Raw genomic sequence first — 13477 nt, forward strand, 5'->3', positions numbered from 1 at the left:
AAGTTTGCGGATGACACGAAGATGGCTGGAATTGCGGATAGCGAAGAGCATTGTCGGGCAATACAGCAGGATATAGATAGGGTGGAAAATTGGGCGGAGAGGTGGCAGATGGAGTTTAATCCGGATAAATGCGAAGTGATGCATTTTGGCAGAAATAATGTAGGGAGGAGTTATACAATAAATGGCAGAGCCATCAAGAGTATAGAAACACAGAGGGACCTAGGTGTGCAAGTCCACAAATCCTTGAAGGTGGCAACACAGGTGGAGAAGGTGGTGAAGAAGGCATATGGTATGCTTGCCTTTATAGGACGGGGTATAGAGTATAAAAGCTGGAGTCTGATGATGCAGCTGTATAGAACGCTGGTTAGGCCGCATTTGGAGTACTGCGTCCAGTTCTGGTCGCCGCACTACCAGAAGGACGTGGAGGCGTTAGAGAGAGTGCAGAGAAGGTTTACCAGGATGTTGCCTGGTATGGAGGGTCTTAGCTATGAGGAGAGATTGGGTAGACTGGGGTTGTTCTCCCTGGAAAGACGGAGAATTAGGGGAGATCTAATAGAGGTGTACAAGATTATGAAGGGTATAGATAGGGTGAACAGTGGGAAGCTTTTTCCCAGGTCGGAGGTGACGATCACGAGGGGTCACGGGCTCAAGCTGAGAGGGGCGAAGTATAACTCAGATATCAGAGGGACGTTTTTTACACAGAGGGTGGTGGGGGCCTGGAATGCGCTGCCAAGTAGGGTGGTGGAGGCAGGCACGCTGACATCGTTTAAGACTTACCTGGATAGTCACATGAGCAGCCTGGGAATGGAGGGATACAAACGATTGGTCTAGTTGGACCAAGGAGCGGCACAGGCTTGGAGGGCCGAAGGGCCTGTTTCCTGTGCTGTACTGTTCTTTGTTCTTTATTAGGTCTCCTCTCATCCTACGTCTCTCCAAGGAGAAAAGACCGAGCTCCCTCAGCCTATCCTCATAAGGCATGCCACTCAATCCAGGCAACATCCTTGTAAATCTCCTCTGCACCCTTTCAATCTTTTCCACATCCCTCCTGTAATGAGGCGACCAGAACTGAGCACAGTACTCCAAGTGGGGTCTGACGAGGGTCTTCTATAGCTGCATCATTATCCCCGGACTCCTAAACTCAATCCCTCGATTGATAAAGGCCAGCACACCATACGCCTTCTTAACCACCTCCTCCACGCTTTCCTTTTCTTCACGACTCGGTCCCGCACAGCTTTCGTGCACCACGGTTCCTTTAACCGACCAACCCCACCCTGTCTGCTCGGAACGTTGTCCTGTAGAACCCTAGACAGACATTCCTTGAAAAAGGACATTTCCCAGAGAATACCTCCTTCCAACTTACTCCTCTAATTTGCTGCCTTATGTCTTCATATTTCCCCTTACTCCATATAAACGCTTTCCCAGCTTGCCTGATCCTCTCTTTTTCTGGGTTGGCGACATTACCGGGAATTCTGGGGTCCTCACCAAATTCACCACCCCTCCATCCTGACGACATGGTACATTTTCAATCTCTCCCTCCTTCCCCGCAGGGTGGATTTGCCGCCTAAACACCTGCTCCCGGATCTAAGCCGCTACATGAACGGCCTCACCCAGCAGATGGTGCTGCCTCCGGACCTCAAGGCTGCGGTGGAAGCCATCAAGTACATTGCCAAGGAACTGCAGGGACAGGAGGAGTTCGACACGGTGAGATGGCGGGGCCTGAGATAACCGTCGTGGTGGGGGAGCCGCCGCAGGCAGAAACCCCACTGTGCCTGGTGACCACCTCCCATGATGCACGAGGACCCGACCCACCTCAAATATGGCCGCCGCCAGTCCTTTACCCAGAGTTCCCAAGCACCAGGCGGCAACAACCCATCATGCACCACTGCCCAAACCAGCTCAAATTTGGCATCGAGAGCCAATTTACCCATAATTCTGAGCTCCCGCCGGCAACCACCCATCATGCACCACTGCCCAAACCAGCTCAAAATTGGCGCCGAGAGCCAATTTACCCATAATTCTGAGCACCTGGCTGCAACCACCCATCATGCACCAGTGTCCAAGCCAGCTCAAATTTGGCATTGAGAGACAATTTACCCATAATTCTGAGCTCCCGCCGGCAACCACCCATCATGCACCACTGCCTCTAATATGGCCACCAGGAACTGATGTACCCATAATTCCTAGCACCCAGAGGGGTGGCGGTTTTGTGGAGGGGGAAGGTGGGAGGGAAGGCGGAAGGGGTTCAGAATGAGCGACACCACAAAATGGCGACCAATTTCAGAGTGCAACATGGCCGACGGTGGGGCGACCACGACGGAAGCCGTCCTCCCCTGAGACTCCCAGGCCCTCTTTTCATGTCCGCACTCCAGTTCTCCCACCATTGACGTGGGCCCTGGCCACTTAGTGCAAAGAAAGATCCCATAGCCCTCCACGGAGTTCTCTTCTCCCTCCTCCCACCCACCCCGCCCCACTCCCACCCCAACCAACCTTTCTTCCAATAGCGACCGAGGTGGGGACATGTCTTGCGTCGACTTGAGATCGGGGGGGGGGGGGGGGGGGGGTGGTCCTTGGTTTAAAGCCTCCTGCGAGAGTTGGCACCTCTGGCACTTTGACACCCCCTCCAGTGCTGCACTGGAGGCCGTGGCTGGGGTTAGGTGCCCGGGTCTCTGGGGGTGGGAATGGAACCCACAATCTTGCCAGTCAGAGGGACAGAGGGACTGTGCTGCCCACTGCAGTCAACAAGTCAACAGCGCCCCCCCCCCCCCCCCCCCAGTGTAGGCCGAGAGTGCAGCCTGGGCTTTTCCTGCTCTCCCTGTGTTGGCTTTTCTTTCCTGTCCCCCCTCTTCCCCCAACCCTGGTGTAGGCCGAGAATGAAGCCTGGGATTTTCCTGCTCTCACTGTGTTTACTTTTCTTCCCTGTTTCCCCTCTCCCCCCCCCCCCCCACCCCGGTGTAGGCCGAGAATGAAGCCTGGGCTTTTCCTGCTCTCACTGTATTGGCTTTTCTTTCTTGTCCCCCCTCTTCCCCCAACCCCGGTGTAGGCTAAGAATGAAGCCTGGGCTTTTCCTGCTCTCACTGTGTTCTCTTTTCTTTCCTGTTTCCCCCCTCTCCCCCCTGGCAGCTGAAGGAGGACTGGCAGTACGTCGCCATGGTGGTAGACCGCCTCTTCCTCTGGGTCTTCATCACCTTCACCTCACTCGGGACCCTCACAATCTTCCTGGACGCCAGCTACAACGTGCCCCCCGCTGACCCCTTCGACCCCTCGGCCTGATGATGCCAACTCCCCCTTCACCATCTCCCACCCTCCCCGATTCCCTGGTGCCAATACGACACGCCCGGTGATGGATTCCAACAGGAACGCATTTTGTTCTCAAAAAAACTCACCAGCTTTTACAGATGCACCATAGAAAGCATTCTTTCTGGGTGTATCACAGCTTGGTCTGGGCTCCTGCACTGCCCAAGACCGCAAGGAACTACAAAAGGTCATGAATGTAGCCCAATCCATCACGCAAACCCAGCCTCCCATCCATTGACTCTGTCTACACTTCCCGCTGCCTCGGGGAAAAGCAGGCAGCATAATCAAGGACCCCCACGCACCCCGATCATTCTCTCTTCCACCTTCTTCCGTCGGGAAAAAGATACAAAAGTCTGAGGTCACGGACCGACCGACTCAAGAACAGCTTCTTCCCTGCTGCTGTCAGACTTTTGAATGGACCTACCTCGCATTAAGTTGATCTTTCTCTACACCCTAGCTATGACTGTAACACTACATTCTGCACCCTCTCCTTTCCTTCTCTATGAACGGTATGCTGTGCTAGAAACAATACTTTTCACTGTATCCCAATACACGTGACAATAATAAATCAAATCTAATCCTTCTCCCCTATCTACTCTATGAACAGTATGCTTTGTATGCAGACGCGGGGAGAACGTGCAGACTCTGCACAGACAGTGACCCCAAGCCGGGAATCGAACCCGGGTCCCTGGCGCTGCGAGGCAGCAGCGCCAACCCACTGTGCCGCCCACAATACCTGTGACAATAATAAATCAAATCCTTCTCCCCTATGTACTCTATGAACGGTATGCTTTGTCTGTATAGCGCGCAAGAAACAATACTTTTCACTGTACCCCAATACATGTGACAATAATAAATCAAATCCTTCTCCCCATGTACTCTATGAACGGTATGCTTTGTATAGCGCGCAAGAAACAATACTTCTCACTGTATGCTAATACATTGTATGCAGGGTGCCACAGTGGTTAGCGCTGCTGCCTCACAGCGCCAGGGACCCGGGTTCGATTCCCGGCTCGGGTCACTGTCTGTGTGGAGTCTGCACATTCCCCCCGTGTCTGCGTGGGTTTCCTCCGGGTGCTCCGGTTTCCTCCCACAGTCCGAAAGATGTGAGGATTAGGTGGATTGGCCGTGTTAAATTGACCCTTAGTGTCAGGGGGATTAGCAGGGTAAACGCGTGGGGTTGCGGGGATGGGGCCTGGGTGGGATTGTGGTCAAGTGCAGACTCGATGGGCCGAATGGCCTCCTTCTGCACTGTCGGGATTCTATGATGCTAATATTCTAATACTGGAACGCGCTGCCTGGGAGGGTGGTGGAGCCGGGAGGCCTCACATCCTTTAAAAAGTACCCGGATCGGTACTTGGCGCGGCGTAACATTCAAGGCGATGGGGCCGAGTGCTGGCAAGTGGGGTTAGGTGGGCAGGTCAGGGCCTTTCATGCATCGGAACAGACTCGATGGGCCGAAGGGCCTCTTCTGCACTGTCGGACAATAATAAATCAAATCCAATGAAAAGAACCCGGCGATTCTGAACTTTGACCCCCGTGTTGGGGCCTAGTTTGTCAGGCTGCGTCTGCGCGCCTTCAACTCCTCCCTCACTCCCCCTCAACCACTCTGGTGACCTTGGAGATGTCAGGATCCCTCTGAGTGACAGGAAGGAAAATAATGATCCCCTTGTGGTGAGGGGGGGGGGGGGATGTGGGGAGCGGGGGTACAGACCCGCCCCCCCTGCCCCGCCCCGCCGAGTGACTTGTGTTTGATTTGGAACTCCATCATTCACTTTCCCGTGCCGCCTTTACTGTTCCTGCATCACCGAGGGAAAAGATATTTCATTCACGGGATCGCTGGCTGGGGGGTCCAGAACCTACTGCCCGTCCCCGATTGCCCCTCGAGAAGGCGGTGGGGGAGCCGCCATCTTGAACCCGCTGCAGCCCCCCCCCGAGGTGTAGGTACATCCACAGCGCTGTTAGGGAGGGAGATCCAGGATTTTGACCCAGTGAAGGAACGGCCGATATATTTCCAAGTCGGGATGGTGAGTGGCTCGGAGGGGGAATCTCCAGGTGGGGGGATGTTCCCCAGGTATCTGCTGTCCTTCTAGATGGTAGAGGTGGTGGGTTTGGAAGGTGCTGCCGAAGGAGTCTTGGTGAGTCGCTGCGGTGCATCTTGTAGACGGTCCACACGGCTGCGTGGGTGGTGGAGGGAGTGGATGTTTGTGGATGGGGAGCCAATCAAGCGGGGCTGCTTTGTCCTGGATGGTGTCGAGCTTCTTGAGTTGTTGTTGGGAGCCGCACCCATCCAGGCAAGTGGGGAATATTCCATCACACTCCTGACTTGTGTCCTTGTAGATGGTGGACAGGCTTTGGGAGGGAGTCAGGAGGTGAGTTACTCTCCGCAGGATTCCCAGCCTCTGACCTGCTCCGGGAGCCACTGTATTTACACGGCTGGGTCCCAGTTCAGTATCTGGTCAATGGGAACCCCCGGGATGTTGATAGTTGGGGGGCGATTCAGCAATGGTTCTGCCCTTGATTGTCAAGGAGAGTTGGTTCGATCCTCTCTTGTCGGAGATGGCCATTGCCTGGACAACCCAATTCCCTCGGGATTGAATCTGCCTCTCCGCCCTCCCAGGCATCGCGTTCCCGATCCTAACCCCTTGCCGGATGAGAAGGCTTGTAAATTGGGAGAGGGGGAGTGTGCAGAGGGATCTGGGTGTCCTTGTGCACCAGTCGCTGAAAGTAAGCATGCAGGTGCAGCAGGCGGTAAAGAAGGCAATGGTATGTTGGCCTTCATTGTGAGAGGTTTCGAGTACAGGAGCGAGGGATGTGTTGTTGCAATTATACACGGCCTTGGGGAGGCCACACCTAGAGTATTGTGTGCAGTTTTGGTCTCCTTTTCTGAGGAAGGATGTTCTTGCTCTGGAGGGGGTGCAGCGAAGGTTTACCAGGCTGATTCCGGGGATGGCGGGACTGATGTGTGAGGAGAGATTGACCAGGTCAGGATTGTTTTCGCTGGAGTTCAGACGAATGAGGGGGGAATCTCATAGAGACTTATAAAATTCTAACAGGACTAGACAGGGTAGATGCAGGGAGGATGTTCCCGATGGTGGGGGGAGTCCAGAACCAGGGGGTCACAGTCTGAGGATTCGGGGTAGACCATTTAGGACGGAGGTGAGGAGACATTTCTTCACCCGGTGAGCCTGTGGAATTCATTCCCACAGGAAGTAGTTGATGCCAAAACATTGAATGTATTGAAGAGGCGGCTGGATATAGCACTTGGGGCGAACGGGGTCAAAGGTTATGGGGGGAAAGCAGGATGAGGCTATTGAGTTGGACGATCAGCCAAGATGGTGATGAATGGCGGAGCAGGATCGAAGGGCCGAATGGCCTCCTCCTGATCCTATCTTCTCTTCGTGTCGCCGTCGCTTCTTTGACCCAATCGTCTTCGATCTGTGTCCCACCCCCTCTTCCCATTCGTTCTCCATCCTTCCAGTGACGGGAACAGTTTGTACCGGATCCGCTCCATCCCGGAACCTCCCCCAGCCGAACTCGGGATTTCGTACCCCTCGATCGGATCCCCTCTCCTCCCGAGGACAACATTCCCGATCTCTCCGATCGATCCACGGGGACAGAGGTGGAGAATATAAAGGTGGGGAGAGAGGGAGGGAGGGAGGGGGTGTGTCGCGAATGGGACACCCCAAACTCTCCACTCAATCTCTCTCTCTGGGGGAGCCGGGTCAACTCTGTCTCCCCATCCCGGATTCCGGGCTCCAGCCGCAACGGAAGGACGGATTCTCCGCTGGGAGTCGAGTTGGGAATTCTGCCCTTGGGAAAGCTCTGATCGAGCGGTCCCTACTGAGTGTGGAGTGAGGGTAGGAGCGGGGGGAGGGGGGAATGAGGGGGGAGCGAGGGGGAGTGAGGGAGAATGAGAGGGGAACAAGGGGGTGGACGACAGGGGGACGGGGAGACGAGGGAGGAATGGGGGGAGGAGCATGGGGGAATGAGAAGAGGGGAAGGGGTGGAAACGGGGAAATGAGGGGGGAACGAGGGGGGTCAGAGGGAGCTGACTGAAAATCCCCAGGGGAGATGTTTGGATCGTGTGTGTGTGGGTGTTTTTATAAAACAATAAACAGAAATTCTCAGCTCCAGAGGCACCCCAACAAACATTTATTAGACCACCCCCCCCTCGTACCCCCACCCCATGCCCCACTCGTATCTCCCCTTCCTACCCCCACTCAGCCTCCCCCCGTATCACCCCTCATACCCCCCTCGTATCCCCTCCACCACCCTGAAACCCACTGTTCCCCCCCTCATTCCCCCCCCATGCCCCACTCGTATCTCCCCTCATTCCTCCCCTTCCTACCCCCACTCAGTCTCCCCCCGTATCACCCCTCATACACCCCTCGTACCCCGCCCACCACCCTGTACGCCACTGTTCCCCCCCCCCCCTCGTTTCACCGCTCGGTTCTCCCCTCATCCCCGCCACATTCCTTCCCTCATATCACCCCACTGTCCCCCCATTCCCGGGAACGGGGGTGGGGGGGGGGGCAAGGGAAGGGGGGAATTCCCGCGTCTGGGTTGATGGATAAGAAATTCTCTCGCTGACTCTGTGGGCCCCCGTCCTAGAGGGCCAGGAGGTCATGCTGCAACTGTACAAAACTCTGGTGCGGCTGCATTTGGAGTATTGCGTACAGTTCTGGTCGCCGCATTATAGGAAAGATGTGGAAGTGTTGGAAAGGGTGCAGAGGAGATTTACCAGGATGTTGCCTGGTATGGTGGGAAAATCGTATGAGGAAAGGCTGAGGGACTTGAGGTTGTTTTCGTTAGAGAGAAGAAGGTTGAGAGGTGACTTGATAGAGGCATACAAGATGATCAGAGGATTAGATAGGGTGCATAGTGAGAGCCTTTTTCCTCAGATGGTGTTGGCTAGCACAAGGGGACATAGCTTTAAATTGAGGGGTGAGAGATATAGGACAGATGTTAGAGGTAGGTTCTTTACTCAGAGAGTAGTAAGGGCGTGGAATGCCCTGCCTGCAGCAGTGGTGGACTCGTCAACATTAAGGGCATTCAAATGGTTATTGGATAAACATATGGATGATATTGGAATAGTGTAGATTAGAGGGGCTCTAGATTGGTTCCACTGGTCGGCGCAACATCGAGGGCCGAAGGGCCTGTACTGAACAAAGAACAGTACAGCACAGGAAACAGGCCCTTCGGCCCTCCAAGCCTGTGCCGCTCCTTGGTCCAACTAGACCAATCGTTTGTATCCCTCCATTCCCAGGCTGCTCATGTGACTATCCAGGTAAGTCTTAAACGATGTCAGCGTGCCTGCCTCCACCACCCTACTTGGCAGCGCATTCCAGGCCCCCACCACCCTCTGTGTAAAAAACGTCCCTCTGATATCTGAGTTATACTTCGCCCCTCTCAGCTTGAGCCCGTGACCCCTCGTGATCGTCACCTCCGACCTGGGAAAAAGCTTCCCACTGTTCACCCTATCTATACCCTTCATAATCTTGTACACCTCTATTAGATCTCCCCTCATTCTCCGTCTTTCCAAGGAGAACAACCCCAGTCTACCCAATCTCTCCTCATAGCTAAGACCCTCCATAGCAGGCAACATCCTGGTAAACCTTCTCTGCACTCTCTCTAACGTCTCCACGTCCTTCTGGTAGTGCGGCGACCAGAACTGGACGCAGTACTCCAAATGTGGCCTAACCAGCGTTCTATACAGCTGCATCATCAGACTCCAGCTTTTATACTCTATAGCCCGTCCTATAAAGGCAAGCAGACCATATGCCTTCTTCACCACCTTCTCCACCTGTGTTGCCACCTTCAAGGATTTGTGGACTTGCACACCTAGGTCCCTCTGTGTTTCTATACTCCTGATGACTCTGTGGGATCTTTCTGTGCGCAGACCGAGGGCCTACATCTGGAGAATGGCTACACCCTGAAGTGTAGCCACAAAGGGGTCTGGGGGCGTTCGCATGAGGGGAGTCTCGGCGCTATACAAACGCAAAACCTTGGTCCCAGACGGAATAAACGGCAGATTACCTCAAGAATTCTTTCTATCACAGTTTTACCAATAAAAATACACACGCACATAATATATAAAATGTACAAAGAACTCACTCCGAGGGCGCGAGGGACACCCTCGGTAACCCCACTCCCTTCAAAAAAAGGCTCCGGTCTGACTATCAATCCTTAGGCCTGTGTCAGTAGTTGCGTGTTGTGGAGGCCAGTCACCATGGTAACCCTTCAGGGCAGCGTGACGGGGGCAAGGCCTGTGGGAAAGGGGGGGGGGTGGGGTATAGCAGCTCAGTGCATTTAAGAAAGCCCCCCCCCCCCGTCTTCCCATCTTTCCCCCACCCCTCCACGTGCGTGGAAGTTGACCTCTCCCCAAGATGGCCGCCAAGGTTGGTACCTGACCGTGTGGGCCCTCGCATCGCCAACCTCCCCCTCTCTCTCGGGTCTTGGAGTCCGGGGGGTCGGAAGAGCCCCCTCTCAGGCTCAGAGGCGACGGCCGACTGGGAGCTGGGCCTTCTCCCGTAGGCCCGAGGTTTGCTTTACAGCCCAGGCTGGAAGGCCTTCTGCCTCGCCCTCCCTCGCAGAAAGAGGGCAGGCCTCGGCCTACCTGAGGTGAGAACGGTTTCCAGTCCTGTCAGTCAGGGCGGGGGGTGGGTTGTCGGATAAACGTGTAAAAAGGAAGAAACAGGCCTCACAATTTGCAAAGAGAAAGAATATTGGAAATAAACAAAAGAGATGGGGGTGAAAGAAACGGGGCTGATAATAAATAAGATGGGGCCCAGTCGTAACAGGCTCAGAACACAACATGGCGGCTTCACACGCTCGCTTCTCCCTGGCTGGTTCCGGGCGCGGACCCTCCGATACACCACACCGAACCAGCTCGGACAACCACCACCCCCAACCCACCCACCCACTCCCCCTACATATAAATAAAACATAGAATCACGATGTTCCAGAACATTCTTGGCGGGAATGGCGCGCGGGAGTTGTAGAATCGGAAGGGTGGTACAAACCTCATTGACGGGGTGCGGTCCTCGAAGCCCGGCGTTCATTGCCCATCCCCTTGAGAAGGGGTTGGGCGAGTTGCCATCTTGAATGGCTCCAGCGCCCTGTGTGGCGTGGGTGACGCCCGCGGCGGGGTGAGGGAGGGAGTTCCGGGATTTTGACCCCAGCCACACTGAAGGAACGGCCGATATATTTCCCAGTCGGGATGGTTGGATGGCTCGGAGGGGGAACTCCAGGTGGTGGCGTTCCCCAGGTATCTGCTACCCCTCTTCCTTTTCGCTGGTAGAGGTGGTGGGTTTGGAAGGGGCTGTCGAAGGAGCCTCGGTGAGTCGCTGCGGTGCATCTTGTAGACGGTACACACGGCTGCATCGGGGGCGGAGAGAGTGGATGTCGAAGGTTGGGGGAGGGGGGAGGCTGGAGTGTTGATCGAGCGGGGGCTTTTCTGTCCCGGGTGATGCCTGCCAAGGGGTGGGGCACAGGTTCGAGAGAAAGGGCTTACGATCCAACCATCCTTTTGCCAACCCTGTGGCCTCTCTTGCCCTCAGATCCAACCACTGCTGCCCTCTCCTCAAAGAATCCTGACAGTGCAGAAGGAGGCCATTCGGCCCATCGTGTCTGCACCAACCACGATCCCACCCAGGCCCTATCCCCGTAACCTCACGTGTTTACCCTAGCTAGTCCCCCTGACATTAAGGGGCAATTTAGCATGGCCAATCCACCTAACCTGCACATCTTTGGACACTAAGGGGCAATTTAGCATGGTCAATCCACCTAACCCGCACATCTTTGGACACTAAGGGGCAATTTAGCATGGCCAATCCATCTAACCTGCACATCCTTGGACACTAAGGGGCAATTTAGCATGGTCAATCCACCTAACCCGCACATCTTTGGACACTAAGGGGCAATTTAGCATGGCCAATCCACCTAACCTGCACATCTTTGGACACTAAGGGGCAATTTAGCATGGTCAATCCACCTAACCCGCACATCTTTGGACACTAAGGGGCAATTTAGCATGGCCAATCCACCTAACCTGCACATCTTTGGACACTAAGGGGCAATTTAGCATGGCCAATCCACCTAACCTGCACATCTTCGGACACTAAGGGGCAATTTAGCATGGCCAATCCATCTAACCTGCACATCCTTGGACACTAAGAGGCAATTTAGCATGGCCAATCCACCCAACCTGCGCATCAACCTAACCCACACCTCTGCCTACTCCTGATCCTTGTGTCTATTGGGAGGGGAGTGGGGAGGCGTGGGGGGGGGGGGGGGGCACAGACAAGATGGGTAAAAAGGGTTTCTTGTTGTAACAGGAAACCCCACCCCTATCCCAGATGGGCCAGGCAAAGACGGGGGGAAAAAAAACTCTCGCGCTGAGAAGTTCGGGAGAAACCAAGGAACAGGAGGAGGCCATTCAGCCCCTTCTTCGGCTTGCTCTGCTGTCCCCATGAGGTTGTGACCTCTCTTTATCTCGACCCAATCTCCCCACCCTCAACCAACCAACCCAATCCTCCGACTCTCAGGGAAAACCTTTATTTGATCTTTTCGATTGCCCTCTTACTTGTGTTGGGGGGGGGAGGGGGAGGTGGCGGGAATGGGGGAGGGAGGGAGGAGGGTGGTGAGGGCGCAGAGAGAGAGAAAGTTCTGGAATTCTCCTCCCCAAACAAATGGAAGCCAGACCCCCCGCCGTTCCACCCCCCCCCCCCTCCACAGCGCCAGTGATTGGCTGAGGCTGGAGGCTGGGTCACATGGTCAAGAGATGAGGCCTAGTTCTGGAATTGGAAAGTGCCGGAACCGTAGGGGTTTCCGATGGGGGCGGGGGGGGGGGGGGGGGGGCAGCAGGGGGAGTTTGGAAGGTCAAGTGGCATCTCACTCTGAAAGATATGTACCTCTGAAGGGGGCGAGGGGTGGTGGGGGGCGGAGTGTCTTGAACATGATGGTGGGAGGGCGGCCATTTTGGACTGAGGTGAGGAGAAATTTCTTCCCCCCCCCCCACCACCCCCCGAGAGTGGGGGGGGGGGGGGGGGGGGGGGGCTGTGGATGCTCTGACGTCGGGTCCGTTCCAAGAGGGAGTGTTTTGGGGATCGAGGGAGCGGAGGTGAGGTAGAAGGAGCCGGCTCGAGGGGCTGAATGGCCCCCACCCCTCCCAGCCCCGGAAAATAGGAGGCAAAGCGTTCCGACGTGCGGTCCGAGGATCAGGGTCCGTCCGGTGGTGTAACCCTACGGTCAAACGCGCCGATTGCCAGTGCGTCCGGCTACCCGGGCGAGTCTTTGGCAACCAATCGGTGAAGCCTTCGGGAGGGGCTTGATGGGAAGGGAGGGGTCGGGAGGGGCTGATTCGTTCTCTGGAGGGGGAGTGGGGGAAGGAGGGGCCTGGTGAGGAAGGTGGTATCTGATTGGGCAACACGGGCTCCCCACGGGCTGGGGGTAGGGTCCCCGTTAGCCGTTTGGCTCGGCGGCCATTGGCCGCCCCTAGGACAACCAATGGATCACCGGTCTTGTGGCGGGAGCGATTTCAGAAGAATGAGGCTGCCTCCGGGTTAAGTCCAACGGTTCCAAGTTCCAATGATCCCTCCGTCCCAGTCCAGTCCCCACCCCACCCCACCCCCCGACCACCCCGAGGGCATCATCAGGGGTCGACGAAGGAAACCATGATGTAACGGCTGCCGCGAGTGGTGGGGAGTCCCTCGTGGAAGTGAGTGAGTCGTCCAGGATGCATGAGCGACCAGCCTTTTCGGGGGGCCTCGATGGAGCAGTTATACCTGAGGAACCGGCAACCTCCACCCTGGGGAGAGAGACACAGAGACACCGTGAGAGGGACTCCCACCCTGGGGAGAGACACAGAGACACCGTGAGAGGGACTCCCACCCTGGGGAGAGAGACACAGAGACACCGTGAGAGGGACTCCCACCCTGGGGAGAGACACAGAGACACCGTGAGAGGGACTCCCACCCTGGGGAGAGACACAGAGACACCGTGAGAGGGACTCCCACTCTGGGGAGAGACACAGAGACACCGTGAGAGGGACTCCCACCCTGGGGAGAGACACAGAGACATCGTGAGAGGGACTCCCACCCTGGGGAGAGACACAGAGACACCGTGAGAGGGACTCCCACCCTGGGGAGAGAGACACAGAGACACCGTGAGAGGGACTCCC

The 13477-nt window shown here is 55.9% G+C and overlaps 1 protein-coding gene across 1 annotated transcript; it reads left to right on the top strand.

Moving 5' to 3' along the window:
- Positions 1-1475: 1475 nt before the first annotated feature.
- LOC144491120 (acetylcholine receptor subunit beta-like) lies at positions 1476-3877 on the top strand. Its single transcript, XM_078208797.1, has 2 exons — positions 1476-1701; positions 3121-3877. Exons 1-2 carry the CDS (start codon positions 1594-1596, stop codon positions 3268-3270), a joined length of 258 nt encoding a protein of 85 aa, XP_078064923.1. The 5' UTR covers positions 1476-1593; the 3' UTR covers positions 3271-3877.
- Positions 3878-13477: the final 9600 nt, after the last annotated feature.

This window comes from Mustelus asterias, unplaced genomic scaffold (genome assembly GCF_964213995.1).
Source record: "Mustelus asterias unplaced genomic scaffold, sMusAst1.hap1.1 HAP1_SCAFFOLD_4488, whole genome shotgun sequence".
Classification (NCBI taxonomy): domain Eukaryota; kingdom Metazoa; phylum Chordata; class Chondrichthyes; order Carcharhiniformes; family Triakidae; genus Mustelus; species Mustelus asterias.

Excerpts from the sequence above, each read along its gene's own strand:
- LOC144491120 (XM_078208797.1), top strand. The coding sequence starts at position 1,594 with ATGAACGGCCTCACCCAGCAGATGGTGCTGCCTCCGGACCTCAAGGCT. Across the intron at positions 1,702-3,120 it reads GACAGGAGGAGTTCGACACG|CTGAAGGAGGACTGGCAGTA; the intron begins GTGAGATGGCGG and ends CCCCCCTGGCAG.